The 23,907-nt window shown below is 40.8% G+C and overlaps 1 protein-coding gene across 9 annotated transcripts in view; it reads right to left on the bottom strand.

The window, feature by feature from the left end:
* Positions 1-20,273: 20,273 nt before the first annotated feature.
* The window catches only part of FAT3 (FAT atypical cadherin 3), a 416,215-nt gene continuing 412,581 nt past the window's right edge, over positions 20,274-23,907 (bottom strand). For 8 of the 9 annotated variants that reach the window (XM_080376579.1, XM_080376583.1, XM_080376585.1 and 5 more), the window contains one exon: positions 20,274-23,559. In XM_080376579.1, coding sequence (XP_080232705.1) covers positions 22,940-23,559 — 620 coding nt within the window. In that variant the 3' untranslated portion in view covers positions 20,274-22,939. The remainder of the gene's footprint in view (positions 23,560-23,907) is intronic. The other variant, XR_013926224.1, reaches the window with a different exon arrangement.

Below are 23,907 nucleotides of genomic sequence, written 5' to 3'. Positions count from 1 at the left end.
TTGTGTGAGCCTCAGACCTACCTCCTCTCAACAGATTGTCCTCCCTACACTGCTCGGTAGGAGGACTTGGATGTCTGTTCCAGTAAATAAAATGGGCTAGACCCAGTTCCTTAGTCCTGAGGGTATGTCATGGCACAACTTGACCTCAGAAGTGGGTAGGTCCATCCGTGCAGTCTGTTGAGAAAAGTCCCTGGCCTGTGCTGTCCCCACATGTGAGCATTGCTTGGTGACATGGCAATTGGTATGGGTCAAAATCATGCCAAGGAGCATCCCCTCTATTGAGCAATACAGAGGATTATATCCCCTCTTCTGGGACTGCTTAGTGGAAGAGAATGGCTATATCTACATGGTGCTGTGCTGAGATTCTCTGGAGTGGAACAATTTTCAGAGAAGCCCAAAAGATGACTTATTGCCTCTGAGAGACTGATCTCGATTTTTTTTGTCTGTGCACTTCATATGCGGTTGTCATCCTGATGAGCACAAAAGCAACGTATAATTAATAACAATGGGCACTGAGTATACAGTAATTTCTGAGAGAATTAAAGTCACATGGGCAAAAAATAATTTTGCTAATATTAGCAATGTTCTCTTTAGTCTTACAATTTAAAAAACGTGTGGTTATCTGTAGGTGCTTCCCTGTGTACTTTTGATACTCTCACCTGAGATCTGGTGGTCAACAGCTTGTGGTGCTTTTTTTTCAGGCAGCATTTGCTGCATGTGAAGCTCCCACTCCATGCAAAAATATAATCTGCTCTCAGAAGCTGAGATTGCCACTCACAGTGCAAAGGCTAGAACCACAATATGCACTGTTTTGATGCCACAGCTATGAATTACGAATATTTCTTAGTCACCACCTCGAGACTGGAATGCTAAAAAGCAAGTGCAATTTCTCCCATTCATTTACTGTGGGTGTTAATACAGAAAAGCTTTTTTACACATATTTAGCTATCCATGCAGAAAAGCTTTTCATCCATAAGCTGAAACTTTAAAGTTCCTTACTATGTTTATAGCAGCTCTTTTGCTAGTTTCAGTTTTCAAAAGAAACAATAATTTTGCCTGCCTGTGATTAGGATGCCTCACTTTACATCTGACTTTCTGAGCTCTCAGCATGGGTTGAAAGCCTTTGTAACCATACCATGCCTCAGTGCAAGTTTCAGAAAGCCTGAAGAACAATACGTACACACATTTTTCTAGCCACACAAGTAGCTATTGGGAGTGCACAGTTCACCTGCTCAGGATATTTAGTAGGAAATCGAGCTGCTAAGTTTCTTGGGTTTTTTTGTCAGTGAAGTTTATTTGCACTCTATTTTAATGAGACTGTTCTCTGAAAGTGTATGCTATTTCAAATCAAGATGTACATGCATATTTATATGTATATGTGTGTGTGTAGATACAAAGAGCACATCCAGGCCATGGTCAAGATAAAGATCCTGCTCTGCAACTTACTGTATCATTATAAGCAATGTTTTCCATCCAATCTATTCTGTAGGATAAGGATCCGTGGAGTTAGTTGTCTTGCATTGTCCAGGGATAGCAGATCATCATCAATGACACACTTCAGGACTGTGGACACTGTTGAGCCTTGAGCCCCAGGAACATAAAGTTATGCCTGTGCCATACCTTTTCCATCCAACCTGTTGTGTGTGAGACCCTCTGCTCCCCACTAAGCAGATGATGAATCACATTGATTGGGCACGTGTTCACCATCAAAGACAGGACTAGCTGGGACATGTTAGTGGAACATGTTAGCACCTAGGACCATGCAGTAGGTGAGACAGTGATCTCTAAATTGAATTTTATTTTTTTAAACTGGAGTAAAAAAAAAAAAAAAAATCAGTGCTGTTGACTATCTGAATGTATTGACAGGGACACTCTTCTGATGCTTCACAGATTTTTGCTTTCAACCAAAGTGGTTGCAGTCCTGTAACAGGTTCCAGTTAGCTGCATCTGATTCTTTGCTCCCTGAATAATAAGAGCTCCAGCAAGCCAGACCTCCTCTGCTGAGTGCCTGGTTCAGAACCACCTTCCTGTGCACCTGCCACTAGTTCAACAGCCTGTTTACTTTCTTCTTTCAAAAAGGGATCCCTTCTTTTTGCACAAGTGCACAATTATTCTACTCTGTGCCTCAAGAGAGAGCTGGAAGAGGTTCAATCAGCTGTTACTGCTAATTCTCTAGAGCCTCCTGATTGTCTCTTTTTTTAATTTCCTCCCTTCATGACTTCACTATACTGTTTTTTCAAAGAAAGCAAACAGGATGGATTGAACCCATCATATGTGGGCTGTTCTATTTGTGTCTCCTACCTTGTGTTGTTGGATGGGAACCAAAGGACTTCACTCAGCCTATGAACTGTTCTTTTCAGAGTCTGTAAACCAGAGCAGAATCCAAAGCACTACATGACCCATGCAGAAAATACTCTTTTAGTGTGATGTGCAGAACAACTACAGTATTTCCTTCCCTGCACTGACACTGTCCCTCCACACACCCCTGTGCCCAATGTTTCACTTTGCCATGGAATATTGTGCACACTTGTGTGACTCATAAGGGAAAAAACCAGGCTTTCTGGGAGATTTAAGGAATGTATGTGAAATGGATCTAAAATATTACAGAGGTAGCTCTACATACTTTAATGATGGTTTCTCTGGCTATTTGTTCACTGCTATAATCATGTGAACCAGAAGCTTCATCAGGTGGTAAGCTTGGTCACATTCATGATTCAGTGGCCTGATTCATAGGAGGTAAACCTGGTGATGAAATTCTCAAGTTAGAGTAGTATGAGAGACTAGGGGAGCAAGAAGGAAATTTCACAAAATTCAGTCTAGCATAAATTGGTCCATGCTAACAGAATAAAAAAACCCATAAAAACCAAAACAAAACAGAAAACCAGGAAAAAATTGAAAAGACAATGACATATGAATTTGTGAGTGCAGTTCATCTGATCAAAATGAAGATGTTTAAAATAAGTCAAATGTTTTGCATGCTAAAAATGGTCATTCTTCTGAATTAAGAGTGGAATTTGACAGTGTCTAGTTCAGATGTCAATGTGCACCTGTTAAGTATTTAAAGTGGAGGTAAATTAAATGAGATGAACACCACCACTAAAGACTTGTTATTTTCTACTTGAAACTGGTCATCCAATGTTAAGCCATCTTGAGCATTTTTTTAACAGAAAATTTTTATTAGAGACCTAGTTTAGGAATCTGAACCTACCTGTTGTTTGGGAACTGGCTGGAGACCAAAGGGAAGAACTCTGCTGAGCATGTTCTTCACCAGTCACACGTTCTTCCATCATGCTCATCCCAGTACGTTGTACCAGGCAAGTTGGAGATGAGAGGCTGGGAGATGCTAATATGAGGCTATTTGTAACCTAGCTAATATTATTTCAGTCCATTGGTATAGAGAAAATTACTATTTCTTTAAATGTGTGGCAGTAAACTGTGGACTGAGGGAACCATCCCTGTGCTTTCCCCATGCCATGCCAGTAAGATCCACTGTACAGAAAACTGAAGAGAGTGAAACCGTGGAAATAGGTTCTGTAAAAAAGCATGTTCTCAGTAGACCTGGGCAGTGGAGAATCCTAACAAGAGATGCACGGGTGGAAAACCAGCTTCAGTGAAAAATGATTCTTTTTTAATACCTAACTTAGTTCTGAAAAGTACTAAGGCATATAGCTTACATCAAAACCCCTTGATCTGATGTTTCAGCAGTCCTGGCAGCTCTGACAGCTGCACTTGAATCCATCTAATCAGTGAAAGCTATAATTTATTCTGGGGAGCATGTTGGCCAGGTCAGTTGAACCCAGGAACTGCACAGAACTTCTGAACTTCAGATGAACCTTTCCCAAGAACTTGGTGGCAGATGAAGTCAGCAATGGAAATTAATGAAAATGAACATCAATACAAAATCTTGATACATTTAGTTGAACACTGAGTGTATCAGACACAAATTCAAAAAGCATGGTTCAAAAATAGATATGTGATTTCAACTGTGGTAATGTCACTAACTGTAGGCACGACAAATGTCATCTGACAGAAGGCTACCTGAAGTTAGATCACTTAGCTAAACCAAAAAGCAGGTACTTCTTGAAGAGAAATCGATACAAATTAGGTTAATACTGCCAACTCACATTACAAGGGAGCACTGAGTTTTATGTTCCATAGCATATTAAATTATAAACGTAAGAACACAGGATGACACTAACAACCCCTATGTCCCATCTACCATGGTGACTAGTACAAGATGCTTAGAGAAAGAACAGAAGAAATAAGATAACTCCCAGTACGCAGTGAACCTTACTGGTGCAGAAGGCTAAGGAAGTCTTTTAGGAAATACCTGAACCAGAGGTTTCATTCAAACAACTTCATTTAATAGCCATCAAGGGATCTATGAAACATTTGCTTTTGGAACTTAATATGATTCTGCTCCTATTTTAGGCTCCATTTATGTTTTGGACTCCAAAACTATTTATGCAAAAAGTTTCACAAGTTAACTACATGTAAAAAAAATTACTGCCTTCAGCTTGTTTCAAAATCATTGCTTAACAATTTCATTGGATCCCTCTAATTCTGTATTAGCAAGAGCAGTTAATGATTGTTTCCTAGGCATGTTCTCTGTAAAAATGTTTAATGTTTCAAGTGTTTAGAGGTCTTTATCATAAAAAAAAAAATTGCTATTTCTTGATAGATTAAATTTATATTTTTATATATCAATTTTTACTTATGTTTGTATTTTATTGTTTTTATTTTTACATCTTATTTTAAGATGAAATATCTTAATACACATTACCTTCCTGTATGGTAGAATACCACTATTGCTGTCCTTTCCTGCACCTTCTGCAGTTCAGCTATGTCGTATGTGAGGTGGAAGACCAGGAAAAGACACAAAATTAAAGATAAGGGGTGCTTTATAGATTTATATAGAAGTATATTTTTACCTGTATGTTCTATCACTTTCCTAATAATTCCTAATAGGAATTGCTTTTGAGCAACTTCTAAGCACTAAATTCAAGTTTTCAGAGGAAACCTCATTTCCACAAGGACTGCTCACAATGATTCCTAGATTTCTTTTCTGAATAAAAAAAAATCACTAGAACCCACTCTACACATAGTTAGAGCTATTTTTTGTAATTGTGCAGTTCCTGGCATTGATCAACATAACATTTCATCTGACAATTTATCATGCAGTTACACAGAATTGCGATAACCTTCTCCACCTGTTTTCAGTCAGCTTTAATTTTGATTATCCTGGATAATTTTATATTATTTTTGTACTTTGGCACATCGCTTTTGTGAATAATTTGTGAATGTGTTGAACTGCCCAGATTCTAGCACATCTAACACACACAATCCTTCTGAAATTATTTTTGTAACTGCTCTGTGAAACGAAAACTCATGAAGTCTTCTCAACTTTTATTTCTGATGTTTTAGCCAGGTTTTTCCCTAGAGGGATCTCCGTCTTTGCACATCAGCTTAATTTCTTTGGTGATTTTGTCTTGCAGGACCATACTGAAAGCTTTTTAAAGACCCAAGGCATACCACGTTGACCAGACACTCATTACAACATCCTCATTGACTTCTCCAAAGAATTCAAGTAGATTTGCAAGAGATTATTTTAATCAATCAAATCAGTGCTAAACCTCCTTTAATTCTATTCTCCATCATAATTTCCAGTTATTTCCTTAGTGCAGTAGTCAGTCTTACTGGTCTGTTGTTACTTGGAGCTGTCTACAAAATTTGGCATCACAGTTGCTACCTCCCATTCCCCTGGCATTGTTATTAACTAAATAAATAAGCTTATCAGTTAGAAGTGCAGCAAATTTGTAACTGTTGGAGGAATTCTTGAGGAAATTATAGGAAATTCAGATACCAATTCACAATGGGACAATCCTGGCCCAGCAGTAAATGTGTTTACCTTTACAGAAAGTAAAATTTCACTTATTGACCATATCTAGGGCTATGAGAAATCACTTCAAGAAATCGGAGGTGTTTTAAAGCCCCAATCAAATGAGTAGCTTTACCCCATCATTCAGTTTGCATGCTTTCAATAAACCGGCACAAAGAAATTTCAGTGTTAATCCATGTTACTCTTAGTATTTTTTATTTTTTTTATATATTATGCCAAGAAGCAAAAGCTAAAGCCTTCCAAACTTTCAGTGATAGAATGTTCCTGTGATGGAAGAATTTAACCCAAGAGGACAAAGTAAATGACCAGATGTGTCAGACAACACAAAGTGATGCCAGTATTCAAACACCAGCAATGCCTCTGTATAGACAACACAGGGAAACAGCTATAACCATACTGAGGGTTACTAAACGCACAAACCACACTCAGCTGAGGACATCACCTGAGATGAACATAGTTGGAGGCTGACACTACCAGCGGGAAGTGCCATACAAGCTTGTCTTGTTGTTGCCCTTCCTTGGGCATCTGTTTACTGCCACTGAGGGTTTCTTTTCTCCCCATGCACCACACCTCCGTTCCCCCAAGGATTATCACTCTTTTGCAGATGTTGGGCATGGGTTATGTCTTTTTGGAGATACCTATCCTCTGGCCACAGCAGCCAGTGATTACTATGTATTAGCCTCATGCAGACTTAGTCGTGGAGTAGCCATCCACACACTGGGGGTTCCACAGGTGCTCCAAGTCCTCACAAAGCTTCAGAGTCCAGATGGACCTTTTACCTGAGTTATTATGGGCTTTTCTACACTCTTACATACCCAGGCAAAGCCCCAGGCGCAATACAGGCCTTAAATGGATTTGAGTCTTATTCCCTTAACTTAGTCTTTTTTCTTCCTACTGCCCCCCAGCATACTGAATTTTTAAACAATAGATGATGTTTTTTGGTGGTGGAAAGAAAAAACTAAAAACTTGATTCTTATTTTGACCAGTAATAAATTTTTCAGCACTGGAATCTGTCCTCAGCTTGGCCACAGACTTTTAGCATAACCCAGTTTCTAAATTCTTGTTGTAAATAAATTGATTTGGTTCACTGAGCATTAGGCATTTCCATACTGAGCTAAATCCTAATTATCCTTTATAATGTAAGTACTCCATTTATTTTGGGAGACAATGGTACGTAACTTAGCAAAAGGGCAGCAAAATTATTGCAATATTAATAAAAATGCATCACAACAGTTGTGGAATAAACTATTAGGCTTTAAATCAGAGAAGTAATTACAAGCCTATTATCCAATATGGCTACAGCTGCTCTGTGTATTTATACACACAATTGCTTGCACATATACACCGGAAGGATTAGAATGAAATAAAACCCATGAAAGAAAGTATTTTTCCAGGGAGTTAGGGTAAAGGCAAAGATTTCCTTTCCATACCAAGAAAAAAATGGAATCAAACAGCTGTTCAGTTGTTTTGGATTCTTCTTCTTGCTTGACAATGATTAAAGATGTTAAGAGCACCAAAATGACATGTCAGGATAATAAATGAGATTTCCTTTGCGACCAGTATCTGTCATCAGAATTTCTATTTCTCTCCGCAGTATTTCTCTACTTATCAGAAATTCCTCCTTCCAATAAAGATTACCTTATACTTGCTTTTTTTGCATAAATATTTTTCTTTTTCCTCCCTTGAATATTGATATCTTTTTCATCATAAAACTCTGGAAATCCAAAGAGGGAAATGACGAAAATGATCAGCAATAAGGGATCTCAAATGTCCATTTTAACCGAGTGAAAATTCAAGGCCCAAGTGGGTAAAATGTCCATGTTTTTTTAGGAAATCACTACTGATATGGCTTGAAATCCTTGTCGGTCTGGCAGCCAGTTTCCTGCATTTCTGTTGTGGCGACACGCAAACATTTTTACCACACTTCACTTCTCCAATACGATACTCAATTGCATTCTAGCGTCATTCACAAGTTATGTTTTGAAATGCCGCTTATTTACTGCTCATGTTGAATTTTGGTACAGGGTAGTTTCTGTGGACACAGGAGGATTTTTTAGCCACTCTAATCTGCTTTCAGAGGAAGTTAAAAAGCACTAGACTAACTTCTTTGAGGAGTAAAGTTTTTATGTTCCCATCAGGAGTCAGGAGAGGGCAAAAGATGAAAAGAGCCTGTACATTGAGCGGCAGTTTGTGGGATGGAGGCATCACCACCCTGTGCTTTAGGAAGTGATGCAACATATATGTCTGGAATAACAAACCACATGATGTCCACAGGCAGAAAGAGCCCAGGGAGGAGGAACGCCTCCACTTACCACAGCCACGCTGCTCCTGACAGCACCACGTTATCATGTCCAGAGCTGCGGCTCCCAGGCAGTTTGCTCCTCTCTGTGCCTAGACAATCAAAGTAGCTAAGCTTTGAAAATAGTTTGTAGGACAAAAGGAGAGTGTCCTAGGGTCCTGCCCTGACAAAAAAACCATGTTATAATTGACACCATGAGCCCAGTTTGAAGATGAGACGAACCCCCTTGGTGTGAGCAACAGAAACAACATAGCAATAGGTGATGGTGCAGAGGTGGTTTGTTAAGGGGATAGCTGCACAGATGGAGGGCACGGGGGAGAGAGCCAGGCATCAGGATGTGACAGAAAGGGCATATACAGGCAGTTGGCTGATGAGCCACCTTGCATTTGTGCATGGGTACCACGTCAATGCCAGCATCACTAACCTGGTTTGTACACAGCAGCCCCCACTGCTATGACTCATCCAGGTCATGGCCAGAATCTCCAACCAGCCAAAATACTGCAGAGAAAACAGCTCCTTCAACTTGACTATTGTTTCCTCCTCCAACCTTATTTTAGTTAAAACTGCCTTTTCATATGCAACCTCAACGTGGTTTCCCTGGGCTATTCTTTCCGTTCATCTCATCCTACTTCTTTGTTTATAGGTTCTTCTGCTTCTTTATCCAGACAGGAAAGCAAAGGTTAAAAACAGAATAACAATTCAAGTAGGAACTGATGCAAGGTCCAGCCTTTCAGGAAAAAACCAAACCAGAATATTGAGAGAGCAACAACAGAAAGACCCAAGTAAGCACAGAGATGTCACAGTGTTGGACAGAACTGACAGCTGCCACCTTGTTTCTTCCCTGGCTGGTGGAGGCTTGCTGTTTGCTTGTCAGGCTGCTCAGTGCTCCAGGTAGGAGGGCAGGATAATATGGCAGCTCAATGATTTGCGCCTTTCCTGGTAAACATGGAAAAAAGGTGTAGGAATCCAGTTTCTCCATCTTTGTCCATTGATATGATTCTACGGCACGGGGGAGAACTCAGAAGGGCCTTAAATCAACAAGGAGAAGGATGCTTTTGATGGCAACTGAGGCAGCTAACCGACAGAACATCATTTTATGGGAGACATTTGTTTGGACCGCCTAAGTTTGAGATGAGTAAGTATTCTATTTCAGCGTTGCCATCACATACTAGGTACTCGATTACATTTTGTTGAGAGTTTTAAATTATTGTGCATTACTTCACAACTGGAAAGGGGTGCTGACAACATGCTGGAAGACAGTTAACAGGTCAGCTGAGATATGCTGACTTGGTTACAAGTCAATTACTGAGCCTTAACTTAAAAAACACAGCTTGGGTTTTGTTCAGTTTCTCAGGACCGTCATGGAACCAGGATGATTAACTGCATTGTTTATCTGCAAGCCTTCAAGTGCTTATCAACACATACACATTAAATGGGTAGCTGATCTTCTTCCAAATCCTGAAAACCCATATCGACGCTGAGTCTTCCAAGATGCCATGACCCTGAAATTTAGTGAAACATATGTACCTGGCTTGATTCATCCTTGTGCAAAACTCTAACTGGCTTCTGCTGTTGAGGCCCGTTAGATAGACTGTGGCAGTGTCTTAGTGAGCACTTACGCAGCAGTTAGCACAACAGTTCTGTGGGATACAGCAGGAACACCCCACAACACAGTTTTCTCTGGAACAAGTCTCAAGATGTCATTGTTGTAACACTGCAACACATACTTGAATTTGAGAACCCAGCTGAAAGCCTCTAAGCTGTTTTATTCTGTGCTACCAGGAGCGTAGCCATTATCCTTCCTCATCTATCTGTATATAGAACATGCCAGAGCATTTTTTATTATCTGAAACATTCAGAGTCTGAGCTTCTAGTGAGTGCTTTTGACAATTTGAAGTTTTTCTCTTTCGCTTAGTTCCTGTAAGCAATGAGTAATTCTCCCTTGCATGATAAACTCCATTGTCCCCTAAAATTACTCTCCTGTGAAGAAACCACGTCAAAGCAGTAATCTAATGTCAAAAACATTGCTGGCTTAAGAAACTAGAGCAAACAAGAGAGAGGAGAAAAAAAACAACCCCAAACCAGAAAAAGGAAGACACCTTCCTCAGCAATTTGGAGAATTTCTTCCTACAGAGTGCATGACAAGTAACTCCTTTGTGAATGCTAAATACTCTCAGAAAATGTTTTGGAGTAATATTGTGGAAGTCTTTTGCTTTTAACATTGGAGACAATATAACAAAATGTCCCTGGATTAAAAAATACGATTTAAGAAATATTGCAAATGATGAATTAGTGCTCATAAATCACCCCCCTCTCCCTCAATGGCTACTAGCAAAGGTCAGCACTCTCACAGCTCTTGTGCCCAGCCGCAGACCTTGGCTGAGCAGGGCAGGAGTGTGCGGTGACGCTCACAAGGCAGACACGGTCCAGGGGGTTTCTCCAGACAGGGCCTGCTTGGCAGCCAAGAGAATTTTGTATCTCACTTTTCCTTTCCTCTCTACATGGATGAATAGTTTTCTCATAATAATTTACCACAGACCAAAAAGCTTTCCTGGGTATACTGTCAGTTTCATAACTTTTACCTGAACCACAGCTTACCTTTTAGAGAGGCAGATGGAGATTTGCTCAAGAACAGACAGATTTAAGATCAAAGTGATCTGAAGGAGTCCAGTGATGGACACTCAATCAAAGGTCTAGGTGAGTAATTTCTAGGTGTTAATTCTCTGCCTTACTGTCACAGCACTCTCCAAACCATCAAACAGCAACAAGGTCTTTTACCATCTCATACCAGCACACTCTTCACACCAGTCCCTCCACTGCTCCCTCACCATCTCACCCCATCCAGGACATATGTTCTCTCTCTTCTCTCTGCTTCCTCCTCTCTCACCTTCTCTTCCTCAGCTGCTCTCCCTTCACTGGCTCCCAACCACTCAACTTAACCAGCCACAGCTGCACCCTATCCACACCGGCCAACCCGCAGCAGCCTACCATCAATGCCAATCAACCCAGCTTCACTCCTCCATACCTTACTACAGATCTAGTCTGAAATAGATACCATTTTGTTTTCTCCAGTAATTTTGGACCATCTTTTGATTACTAAATAGAACTCCCAAAATTGTATTTTGTCACTGTAAAGGGTCCCAACTCTCATACCAGTCTTGCAGCTTTTTTTAATGCTTTGTAGCTTTTCTGATGCTTTGTAACTTCTCAGCATCCCTTTTTGAACTGTGAGAATTTGAATGAGTCTTAGAAAAGTTGAAAGCATCATTTACCCACTCCTATTTGGTATTTCCAGTCTTACAATAAAAAGTTGTTGTTAATTAGCAATTAATTAAATTAAATTCCTTTGTAGAGACTCCTTTGATTATGACAGCCTCTTTAGTGTCACCAGCTGGAGCAATGCAGGTCTCCGTGTCCTCTGGACTCTCGTTTGGGGAGTGCCGCCCCACACCTAGCTATGTGCAGCCCAAGGGAATAACCTGACAGGGGACAGAAGCTGTAGTGATGGTGAACCTGGTTTTGAAGAGGGTGACCAAACAGCAGTACCCAACGCTCCAGCTGGCCAGGCCTTCAGGTACTTTTACAGGTGAATGATTTCGTTCTCCTGAATTTACTTCAGGTTGCTATTACTCACAAGTCACTTTTTCATTAAATGGGTCCAATTTATCACTGAATAATAAACAATCAAATTAATTAAACTAGCCTTACCTCTTCCACAGGAAAAAATGATGCCATTTTCCAAAGTGAGAAGTCTATATAGCACAGACAAAGCCTGGCACTTAGCAGTATGCAGTGTTTATTTTCCTGCGATCTTGCAGCACTGCTGTCCTCCTGGTACCTCTGGCCCTGGCTTTGTTGTGTTCTGAAGAAATCCTGCATCTCTGGAAGGGCAGGGTAAGCTTATATCCTCTTGTCATACCAGAATTCGTACATTTTAGCTAATAGGGGATGATTTATAAGAGTATGGCCAGTAGCTTTTCATGTAAAGAAGGTATGCTTTCTTGGCTGCCCCCAGACTTTCTGTTCTTTGACCCAGACTCTTCACTTGCTTAGGAACTAGTATCCTGACTTAGGACCTCTTGATCCAGGATCTCCACTGCTGCTTATTTGAATAGTATCAGCAGCTCTGTGAGCACATAAGCATCCCACTTCTTGCAGTTACACTAGTTTAGATTTTGTATACCCTTTCCTCACAGGTGGAGGAAACCCAGCTCTTTTCCTGCCTGGAAATGTAAGATTTATGTAGTGAATTCTGTCCAGGAACCCATACTACTTGGTTCACAACTGTAGGCCAGTGGAGAAAGCAACATTCCTAAACACTTCCAGGTTTCTAAGAGTGGGAGGGAGGAAAATGTAGGTTTCTGGTCAACCAGACTAACACTGAGTGCTGAGCAGGTCTCCCTGCCTCACTAGCTGCATTGATGTACACCTTGAGTATTGCTGGTTACATCAGGCTATGTGTGGATGCATTCAACAGCAGACAGTAAGGCAGCATGTGGTAGTAAAACTTCAAAATGGAAAACAGGCCTAATCAGAGAATTGTCTTTTTGCTTTAGTTCTTGCTTTAGGAATAATTTTTTTTGGTTGGTGTCTTTTTTTTTTTTTTAATAGAGTAACATGGGTTTGAGGTTTGCAGTAATGAATACTATTGAAAGTGAACAGTAAGCAGTGATAATACAAGGTATTTTTTCCCAAGGGCCTACTAAATAAGATTTATGTTTACAGTAATTCATGAAAGGCAAATAGTATTTATACATGGCAATGGAGGAATTTCAGTAGAATAGAAAACCTATTTTATTTCTTAGGACAGAAAGCACAGATATAGATAGAATCACAGAACAAAGAAAGTTGGGTCCCTTAAATTCTCCCCATGTATCATACATTCCAGCCCCTGACCCTCTTGATGGCTCTTTTCTGACCTCTCTTCGGCTTGCTAATCTCTCTCTCATAGGAGTAAATATACTTAAAACAATTATATGAAACAACAGTTCCTGACAGCAAATGATGCACTGGAGGTGGAATCCATAGGATCCAAATAGAAGTTCATGGCTGAGATCACCATCTGGAAGCCATAATAGTCACTGAAGACCATGTCTTCTCAGCTGGTGTCCTTCTAAAGTAGCTATTACCATATGTTAGATGACTTTGCATCCTAGAACACTTCACTGAATATAAAGAAGCCAAGGATGAAGGGCTCAGATGGAGGAACCAACACTGTAGATATCTGAGGGTAGATGACAGGAACCTTCCCCCAGTGACTGCATTTCCATCTTTACTGGGAAGCAAACACAAGGTGCACAGTTTTGCATTGGAAGCCCTGTAGGCAGCAGCCCCAGTACTTCAGGTATTAATCTTTTACCACTAGATGCACAGAAACTGTTAACCCTGCTTTGCTCTAAGTGGGATGGAGAATGACACAAATGTGGTCTCCTTGCAACCCGTTAATTCACATCTAACTTCAAGTAGCACATTTAAGTTTCCCTAACAAACGGTTTCCGGAAGAAACCCCTCCTGCTTCTATTTAGGAAGTGGTAATGGCCCAACTGCTGCGTTACAAACATTCCATTCTCAGGGAGACCCTGTGAAGTTACTGAAGGCAATAGGAGTGACCTAATAAAATTAACAAAATCAGCACATCACATTTTATGTGCATTAAGGCTGAATGACTTGTGCTGCTTGAATCCCTACAGGCCGTTTTGTAAAGCTATGATCACCATATGATCACTGTGTTAACAAAAACTAATGCATTTAATTTTCTATGTTATTTTAAATAAAATAAATCCCTTAAAGTGACTTGAAAAAAGTTCCTCTTCACAGTTTCTCTTTTTTATTTTCCATATAAATGACCTTGCAAAGAGTCCCACATAACTGCTCAGTAGGTTGCAGCAAGAAGCTGCTTTCTCTGCTTGGCCAGTGGAATTTTTCCTTTGAGAGCGATTCATGACGCGGCTGAGCAAGCCAAGAACTAGCCAAGTGGGACAGCTGGAATTAGCTTCTGTGCAGCTGGTTCTTTGTACCTTCTTTTTCACTAGGTAATAGCTGTTTCCACAAAGCTTGGTGGACTCAGCTCTAGCTTGTAAAGTACATCTCCCATGGGAGGTGCCTGTGGCTCTCCATTGGCTCTAGTGGGAGCTCAGGTTAGGTGTGCTGGAGAAAGTAATTCCAAAGATGCTGGAAGCTAAAAGTCACATCAAACTTACAATTCACTTGCCTGTGAATTAAGACTCCCTTAACTGACTTGCATTTGACCATCCACAGCCATACCTCACCTAAGAAACATGGCAGCGGCCTTGGGGACACTGTAGCATTTTCCCTTCCACGGCTGGTCACCACATCTTTATGTGTCTGGCTCACTGATTACTATAAGGAACCCTACTAGATGACCTCTCCTCCACCACAGAACCAGGGACATAAGGGTTTCATGTGCTGGAAGGAAGAAATTACTTAAGTAGTCTCTGGAAGCCTAGAAAAGGAAGCTTAACTGGGGATATGACCTAAATATATGTATGGAAAGACCCTTGGTACTGCTGTGGAGAACATACATCTGAAAGAGTTAAACTGAGAGGAAGAAGTTGAAGTTCACCTGATGTTACATTTTCCTCGCCTCCTCTCCTATGAAACTATGCACGTTTCTCCCTGCAGCCAGGACCTCTTCCTTCAGCAGGCTGATGTGCCTTCTGGAAAAGGCATCTTCCTTGCAGCACATGACTGCTGGCTGAGAAGAGGTAGGGGGTTTCTAGATGGCTTTCTTTGAACTTGAGAGAAAGTCACAGTCACTGCACTGATTTTTTCCCCCCGTTGCATGGCAAGAATCGCGGCAGGCAGGATGAAAAGTGGAAGCAGGAAAGGTGTTACCAGCAGGGAAAGGTCTTACTTTGATTTGAAAATGGAGATGCTCGGTACATTTGCAGGTAGGAAGGACTGTCTCCTTTCCACATCCAACTGACCGATCCCTAGGATACTGCAGAGCCCTTCAAGTTTTTCTGAAGGGCCGGAGATGCCACAGCCAGCCACCTAACTCTGATTTTTACATCGTTTTGCATGACAGATGTTTCTGTGGAAATAAAGGAAAAGCTTCTGTTTGAACAATTCCATCCAGGTCCACTGAAATCACTATGGCTGTCCTTTCGGTGTCTGCTCCTTTTCATTTTTTCTCATTAGATGTTACCTCCTTAGTTTTAGACCACAATGGCTTCTGCTGCTGTGTGACTTTACACACTAGCAGCACTGCAGTGTTAATGGGGGGAGGCGGTTTCCACCCTGTGGGACTAGGTGTGCTGCAAGTTTACACAACCTGTTACCGTTACACATGGAAGGAAGAAATAGCTTATTTTTGGCCCAGGTTAAGGAGACAGCCAGTGGTGGTGGTTCCATTTCTACAGGACACTTAGGTGCATTTTGACCTGTTTGCCATCTCGATTCTCTTTTTTTCCATCCTAAAAGAAATACTGATGTCATTCTGTATCTCTAGCTTTGGACATTAAACAGAGGCAAGAATTTTATGTCATTTAGTCTTGAATGTTCTCCAAATTAGCCTTAGTTCCTCCTACAATGCTCTGCTCCGTCTCACTGTAACAGTGAGACTCCCTGAACTGTTGTGCTACTTCTGCTACCACAAATATTGCCGAGATGGTGTCAAAATCTATTGGGAAAGGTGGGAAAGAAGAAGAGCTCCTCCAAGGGCAGGGAATATAGAAATATAAAATTATATAGGAAACTGGCTGAATTAAGGGACTTAGCCGTTCTAGGAAAAAAACTTAGGTATTCTTGAGGAAGAGAAACTTCTAATGTTGACTTGATATTTTGCCTTTCCATAGCTTAAACTTCTGTTTCAAGAATGTTGAGAGGGTATTTGTGCCCCAGCTGGTGGGTTGGCTGAAACACTGCTCTGAGTCCAGCATGTTTTAATGGAATACCATGCTGATGGCTGAACCCCTCCTCCCCAGCAGGACGAGGTGTGCTCCTGGCTGCATCATGGCAGGTTGTTCAAAGAGCTCTGGAAGGAAGACCACCGCTTCTTCCTACATTGCTGCTGGGCTTGCCATGCTTCAGTCCAGCCCAGCTGGGGAAGCTTGTGCTTTGGAGCTGAACAGATGTGATAAAAGAGAAGTAGATGGGGTAGCTCTGAATGCAACACCCTGAGCAGACTGACTGCCGTGCCTAGCACAATGACAGCTCTTTTCTGGGGCAGGGCTTACACCCTTAGGACTTCCCACTTGAATTTGTCCCAGCTGGTCCCAGTTGCCAGTGCCACAATGCTGGAGGATAGAGATGCCCATGGCAGGAGGCAAAGCTGTCCTGCCCCTCTGTGTGCTTTACACACCCGTCCCAAGTACCCCCAACTAAGCAGCTAACGCAGGACAGCTGGATTGCCCCTGAAATTGTCTCAGTCAATGTAGCACCCTATCTAGATGGCTACATGATATGATGATGCCTTTTGCATCGTTTGGGGATGTGGATTTAACTAGACAACTGCCTTAGCATACACAGCCAAGCAACTCTTGGCAAGAGAGCTCCACAGTGTGAGTAGGGGCCCCTGTGGAGGAATTGCCATGTAATAATGAAATAAATTTCAAGAGTCCAAAAAGGTAGCATTTTCTGCAATGCTGTACACAGGGGGCAATGAAACACTACACCCCTTGCAAAACTGATGTGTATTATCTTGTTCCCTCCTTTGAAAGTAGGAGAAAAATCAAGAAATAGTCAACACAGCTGGGCTTTTCTTTTTGTTTACTTGGAAAACTTATTTTAACCATCAACTTTAGCAAATTTTGGCAGTTACAAACCTGTACACCTTTTTTTTTTGTTGTTGTTTTGTTTTTATAGCAAAAGAACACAAGACAATACTGCCAACAGCAATTATGAAGGAACAATTAGTTTTCCGATGAAGGACTATACCCACTCAAAGTGATAAACCTTCCCTTTTGCATAAGGTTGAATTTGTTGTCATTGGATAAATGACATCTCTTAATACCTACTTTAAATGGCATAAAAATCATGTCTCTAGTTTTTTGTGCAAAACACATTCATTTGAAAAAAGTCAATAAAAAACATCTTCTTAAAAACAGAAAAAAGTTAAACAAAAAGAGCTGAACCCAAAGGAAAGTTACAGTACATTTTGAAATGATTAAAAAGTTTTCAAATCTAAAACTTTTTTCTTTTTTTCTTTTTTGCTGTTACTTTAAAAGTTTAAACCAACTTTGATGACTCTTTAGAATTATATCAAACAAACAAACAAAAAAAAATTAAAGCATCCTGATTGGCATCAAATATCTACAAAAGCCTGGTAATTTGAAACCATTATATACATTATTTTATAAACTTCTTTTTAAACACCAAAACATACATCTTTTACAAACCAGCCTGCTTGCAACAGGTAAAATTTACAAGACAATCTTTTCCGATACAGTGCTTTAAAGAGAACTGCTTTCACTCCTAAACATCTTTGTCACCTCCTGAAAAGCGGCAGTATGGGCTTGTTGCATTGTTAAATAATAGCGATTCAGGTATTCCTATGACAGAAGAATGCTACAGTTCTGAGGGCTCCAGTCTCTTTCCATAATACAGTTCAAGTGCACTCTTAACACTGGTAAGGATTACTTATGGCCTTTGCGTAACACGACTATTTGCAATTATTGCTATTCATTATTACATAAAGAAATGAATTTAATTTCATTTCCTCCCCATCGCCCATCCCTTGGATGATGCAGCTAATTTACTAACTGAATGGCCCTTCTGATAATGGAGATGTTAAATGTCGAGTTTATGGAACACAGGCTAAACGCCATGGGTAATGGACAACAGTCTAAATTTCTAAGGCTCAAATCACAGTTTGATGTATTGAGAGGAACAGAGATGCAAACAGGCAAAAAGCACAGTTCTACTGCATGGTAAATGATGGTAAACCATCAGAGAATGAACCTGAAGATGTAGCGCTCTCATTGGAAACCTATGAAACATCCATTATTACTCAGTGAATAGTTCAAAAAACCACCAACAAAGCACAGATGTGCTTTCAGTACTGGTTTTAAATAGCTTGTTTCTTCCATTATTAAGGATGCTACCTTTTCAAATGAGCTCAGCAGAGCTGGTCCAGGGCACCTTCGACTCTCTCTCCCATGACTGCAATTATTATCCGCTATAAGGATACGCTATAGCATCTATTTAGCTTTTTCAGGCAGGAGCCCAATGAGGAGTAAAGCTGTGTTTTAAACCATTTGTCCTGTCCAGCCCATATTTCTATTTACAACGCAATTTATATTGAGCCAAGAGCAACAATTTTTTTGTGTCATATTCTCAAAGTTTACCACATGCCTGGCTCACAGAGACAACAGGCTGCTGCCTCCCCATTAATCGGCATTTCAGTGGCATGTTTTTTTTTTTTCACTGTGCTGCACCCACTCTGAGTTTCTGACTGGAAAGGGTACAAATAAATCAAGGCTAGCACTACTTCACACTATGCTAGAGAATTTAAAGAAGGGGAGAAAAAAAATTCTGAGGATCAAAATTTAACTTGTCTGTGTGACACGCAGAGGGGGAGAGCCCACTTGAGAGATGGAGCACACAACATTCTGACTTCAAGAAAACAGTGGCAGTGAGACACCTTTGACCCCTTCCAGCCTTTTACTGCAACTTCAGGTTAAAGAAACCCATGGGATAATTCCGGATCAAACAAGTCACTAATAGGAATATTTTTAGGAAAATAGCTCGATTGCCTGGAAATCACAGTACTGCAATTGGCACATCCTCCTGGTTGCCTTCATATGCTGTGTCCTACTGGAGGATCCTATAGGAAGGCAAGTTTATGGTGGTCTGCTAGTGGGGCTGCCCATTTGGCCCCATGGGAGGGAAGTGATTCTGCAGCTCCCTGGTGTCACCTTTGGCTCTTTGCCCTGCTATAGGATACTGGCTCAGAACAGCAATCACATCCAGTATCTACAGTTTGGGGGGTGGGATGTTTGCCTTTTTTTGTTAGTTTTGATTTTTTTTTTTTAGAGGATATTTATAATACAAAGGCAAAATAATTAACATATTTAAGAAAGGTATATAAGCCTAATTTTTCCTTTCGCACAACACCACTTAATGTGGTACTGGCAGCATTTTAGTCACAACAGCTTCTTCCATTGCCAGAGTTATCAAAAAGGCTGTCAATGTGCATGACGCTCTCAACCTGATCCAAACACAAAGAACAAGTACACTTTTACTGAGACCGACACACCCTGGCAAAGTCTGCAATTTCTGATACAGGACTGTATTTGCATTTTAACAACTTGATTATTTCTTTTGTTGTTTCTTTACAAAAAGCAAAGACTGTCTTGATCCCGAGACTTATAATCCACTGATACTCAAAGGTACTTTATTAAGTCTATGACACTTACAGATGATTCCGAAGGAAAATACCGTGTAGTGGAGCCATCTACAGGAATGTGCATTGGAATACAGACACACAGGGTAAGCAGAGGTGTGAGGGGAAGCTCGAACAGAACTAGTGATCTGGCAATGACAGTTAGCAGCGATATAAAAATCATCATATGGCAGGAAAAGAAATATATACCGTATGGAATAAGATGAACACCAATTCTCACATTAGATTATGAATGTGTTGTTATCTTCCGGGTTAGAAGATTACGGTTTGTCCATGTAGAGCAGTAATTAAAAAGAAAATAAAATGGTTTGGATTAACAAGAGAAAAGTTAATATGAAAATCTTATTCCCTAAGAGCTATTTCACCTTGAGATCTGCATACAGATCTTATCGTTGTCAAAAAGAACCAGAGCAATACCAGAAAGGCCACAGAAGTACCAATATTCACAGAGGGGCATGTGTTTGAAGATGGATTACGGCTATTTATTTTGGAGGGGAGGAGATACTGAGGTATAGAAATCATGACTGGGACAGAGAAGGCTGAACAGGTGATCCTTGGCACCTTCCCAACAAGTTGGTGTTTGGTGAAATGAAATGGCAACAACATCAAACCAGAAAAAGTACTATACATTGTATTTATGCATATTTTACTAGTAAAACTCACTACCAACCAGATATTACTGAGGCAACAAGCTTGGTAAGAAACATTGATTATTTTTTTTTTTTTGTATGGCAGTTGCTAGGCTCCCATGGTGTTCTCCCTCATGACACTTTTGATATGTCCCAGTAAAGGTTTGATACCGGTGTTTCAGGCTTAAGAATCTTCACTACAGAAATCAGACAAGTACACTTCATAACTAGCTGGGGGCTCAAACAGAACGAATTGCATAACGGATAAAAATGTCTCACACCAAAAGTGAGTAGAGGCAAACCTCATGTAAACTGCAGCCCAATGCTAAGACAGCACTGCAGCCTCAGAAAGTCATACCAGCTTTAAAAGTGCAGCTAAATTTGCAGCTTTGAAACTCACATGTTCCTACACTTGAAGAGACATCAGTCTAATTGCATCTGCTTTCCTGCAACATGGACTTCATGAACAACGCAAGTCATCCTCTACCTGTGCCTCTGGGCTTGCCAAACCATTTCATGGCTTCTTGGCAAATCCCTCAGCTCCCTGCAATCACAACACAAATTTCTGGCTTTTTTTTGTGTGGGTTTTTTTTTTCTTCTTGAAAACACAGGGATAGTTGCAGGGAAAAGGAGTTGAAATGTACCATGAGCACATTCAGAACATATCACTGTTACAGAAGCATGTTTACTTTGAGAAGACCAAGTGACATTCATAAATTCAATGGACAGGGACTATTTGCAGACAAGTACTTGATAATACTTGTATGTGCAGTACATTCTTTCTAGAAGTTCATTCAATTTATTCATGTACCTGTATAATGAGCTGTTCTCTAGTGAAGCATTGCTGCATGTTTCCCCTCAAAATATCTGCAACAATCTTTCACAGCTATACGAGCTATTGGAGGGAAGCAGCAACACATTGTACCTACTCCGACAACTTTAGAAATCCTGTTTTATTAAAAGTGTTACAAGCTGCAATTATTTAAGTTACATTCTATTAATAATTTCTTTGTGTTGGGAGAAATTTCTGAATGAACACTTTCTGCACGTCAAGAAATGGCCCACAATTTAATTTTGAATGAAACTCCAGTCAGTCAAGAACATGCCCTGGAACACAGCTGCTGAAACTACCCAGTTAAGACGTTTGACAGAGAGACAGGACATGGAAAACAGCAGAAGAAAGCTGTTAATCAATCTGTTCCTCTGTAACAACAATTTATGTATTCAATAGCTTTTCAGAATGACTGTACTATGTCATGGAAGGAATGGATGAAACCCCAGCAGTAATGCAGACTCACGTTCACTGTAAAAGGTACACGGATGCTGTAAAATGCAATGGTAAAAACATTTTCATAGCACCGAGCAACAGGTATGTATATTCCACTTTAATACACTGTGTAAAACCACCACATTTCCACATTGTACTTAGCTGCTTAGGCCCAATCAGTGTGAAAGGCCATTTACTGCAATCAGGCTGTGGGAAGCATAAAAGCATACAGATGCTGTGGTTTTCCTCATCCCACAAAAGTATTCTCGGGTCTGCAAACAACCTTTGGAAGTCCTCAAATACTACGAAATCACACATCCAGCGGAAAATCTAGGGCCAGATCTCTGGCCGCAGCCCATCCGTGCAGTTCCACCCACTGAGTCAGTTTACAGCAGCTGAGAACTCATCCCATAAACTCTGAGGATGGACGTTTGCCAAATGACGTTAAGCTAATGATTTGAGCTTACAGCAGTGTTATATGCAACTTAATTGCAACTAATTTTACTGCAATAATTGTAAGCATGATGACTGCTGTTAAAGAGGTGGCTGCCCAAGCAAGGAATTTCAAAGAAATCAGCGGCGCTTTGTAGACGGGTCTCCCAATGTTTTCGGATACACGTTCACATTGCATACAGGAGTCGAGGAGGCCGTGCATAGGCAGCTGAGGCAAAATGGGGCCGCTGCTGAGCCAAACCCTGATAGTTCTAGAAGTCTTCATGGGTGAAGTTACGTACGCACACCTGACATCTGGTTTTACAAAATGTCAACCAAAGTAGGCCAATTTGGAGTAAATATATGCTGTATATATGTGTTGCTCTATATGTACACACAGTAGAATGAAATGCTATGTAACAAACAAAAGTACAGATAAATATTTATGGGCAAATGACCGGTCACTCGTCTTTGATACGTCAATTTGTAAATGCTGTTTTTTCAGCCACCTGGTGTGCTGTACACAGCAGTTGTTCACATCAGTGATCAATTGCTTTCACTCTTTCGCTGACATAAAATTTCATGCAACAGTGCATCTCAGAATGATCCATACCAGTTCCTTAATACTGTGGGGAAATCATAACACTGTAACACTTTTAATAATACAATAAAAAAAAAAAAAACCAAAAAACCCAAACTTTGGGGGAAAGAAAGAGATTTTTAGCAATTATTGTTTCCCCCTGACTCAAAAGCTGAGTTTTACTCTTGATAATAAATAGAAGGTACATCCTGTCCAGATTGTCTGTAACAATTTTGTGATGTATAATACTTAACACAATTGGTCTCTTTGTGTCTGCACATACAGTATCATTTCTGAACAAGTTAATAATGGGTTATACTGTATTTTTGCCTTGCCCAATATATATAGATACACCTTCAGCAAAGTTTCTTCTCAATATTTATATCATTAATTGGACCAAATGACGGAAAAAAAAAAAAAAAAAGAGGAGGAGGAAGAAGAAGAAGAAGAGGAAGGAGGGAACTTCCTTTACACTTGTGTCTGATGCTGGGTCTCCACAAATGGAATGTGAACATTTTCTAGGTTGAGTTCCTCCACACTTTCATAGTCACTCATGGCTACTTCGGAGTCATCAAAGCCGCAGCTGGCTGAGACGTCAGAGGAGGAGGCATCTAGAGAGTTGTGCAATGATAAGGGCATCTTACCTGCACTAACGTTTTCTGTGTTCTGGCTTGGGCCAACAGCAAAAGTACTAAATTCGTTCCCTGACTGAGACTCAGCGGTGTCCGTCTCATTGGGGAACTGGTGAGGAGGGAGGTATTGGCTAGGGTGGAAGTGCGGCCGTCGCCTGCAGTCGGGGCTGAGCGTACTTGCCATTGAGACTGGCTGTGAGGGTGGGAGGGTTTCATATTGGTCCGGATAATCCTCTGGAAGAGGAGGTGGTAACTGGTCCTGGCTTAAAAACTCCTCTTCGTGAGGGGGAGGGTAGTCACTGTCAATGTCGTAGCCACCAAGGTAGTAATCTGTTTCCAGCTCTCTGGTACTGCCATGATGAGCCGAGCCTCCATCTGCCGTCTCAAAATTGGGCACTTCCTCTATGTCGGACAATCGAGCACTTGGCATCCAGTCAGAGGTATCCCAATGATACGCTGCAGCAGGAAAGAGAACCACAGCGCCCTGTTAGGATGGGGCCACTAATGAGAACAGTGTCCTGCATGCACTCGCCTCTTAGTCCTCACAGCACATTCAGATCACAGCATGCGCCACAGCCATCGACACAGGTCAGCCATGCTCTGACCGGAGGGGTAGGGGAGGAGAATAAATTGCATTATGATGCTAATGCAAACAAGCCAAGAAACAAAACACGGCCATTCTCAGGCATTTCGCTTTTTAGGATGCTACTGGGTCATATTAGAAACTATGAGTCCAAGAAACCAAAACACAAAAATCTCTGAATTAATGTTTTTCACAGTTAATTGAAAAAAATCTAAATGCAG

The sequence above is a fragment of the Falco punctatus genome (assembly GCF_963210335.1).
Source record: "Falco punctatus genome assembly, chromosome: 2".
In the NCBI taxonomy this organism is placed as follows: domain Eukaryota; kingdom Metazoa; phylum Chordata; class Aves; order Falconiformes; family Falconidae; genus Falco; species Falco punctatus.
Note: the sequence above shows the minus strand (reverse complement) of the source record. Positions and strands in the feature narration are given on the sequence as shown.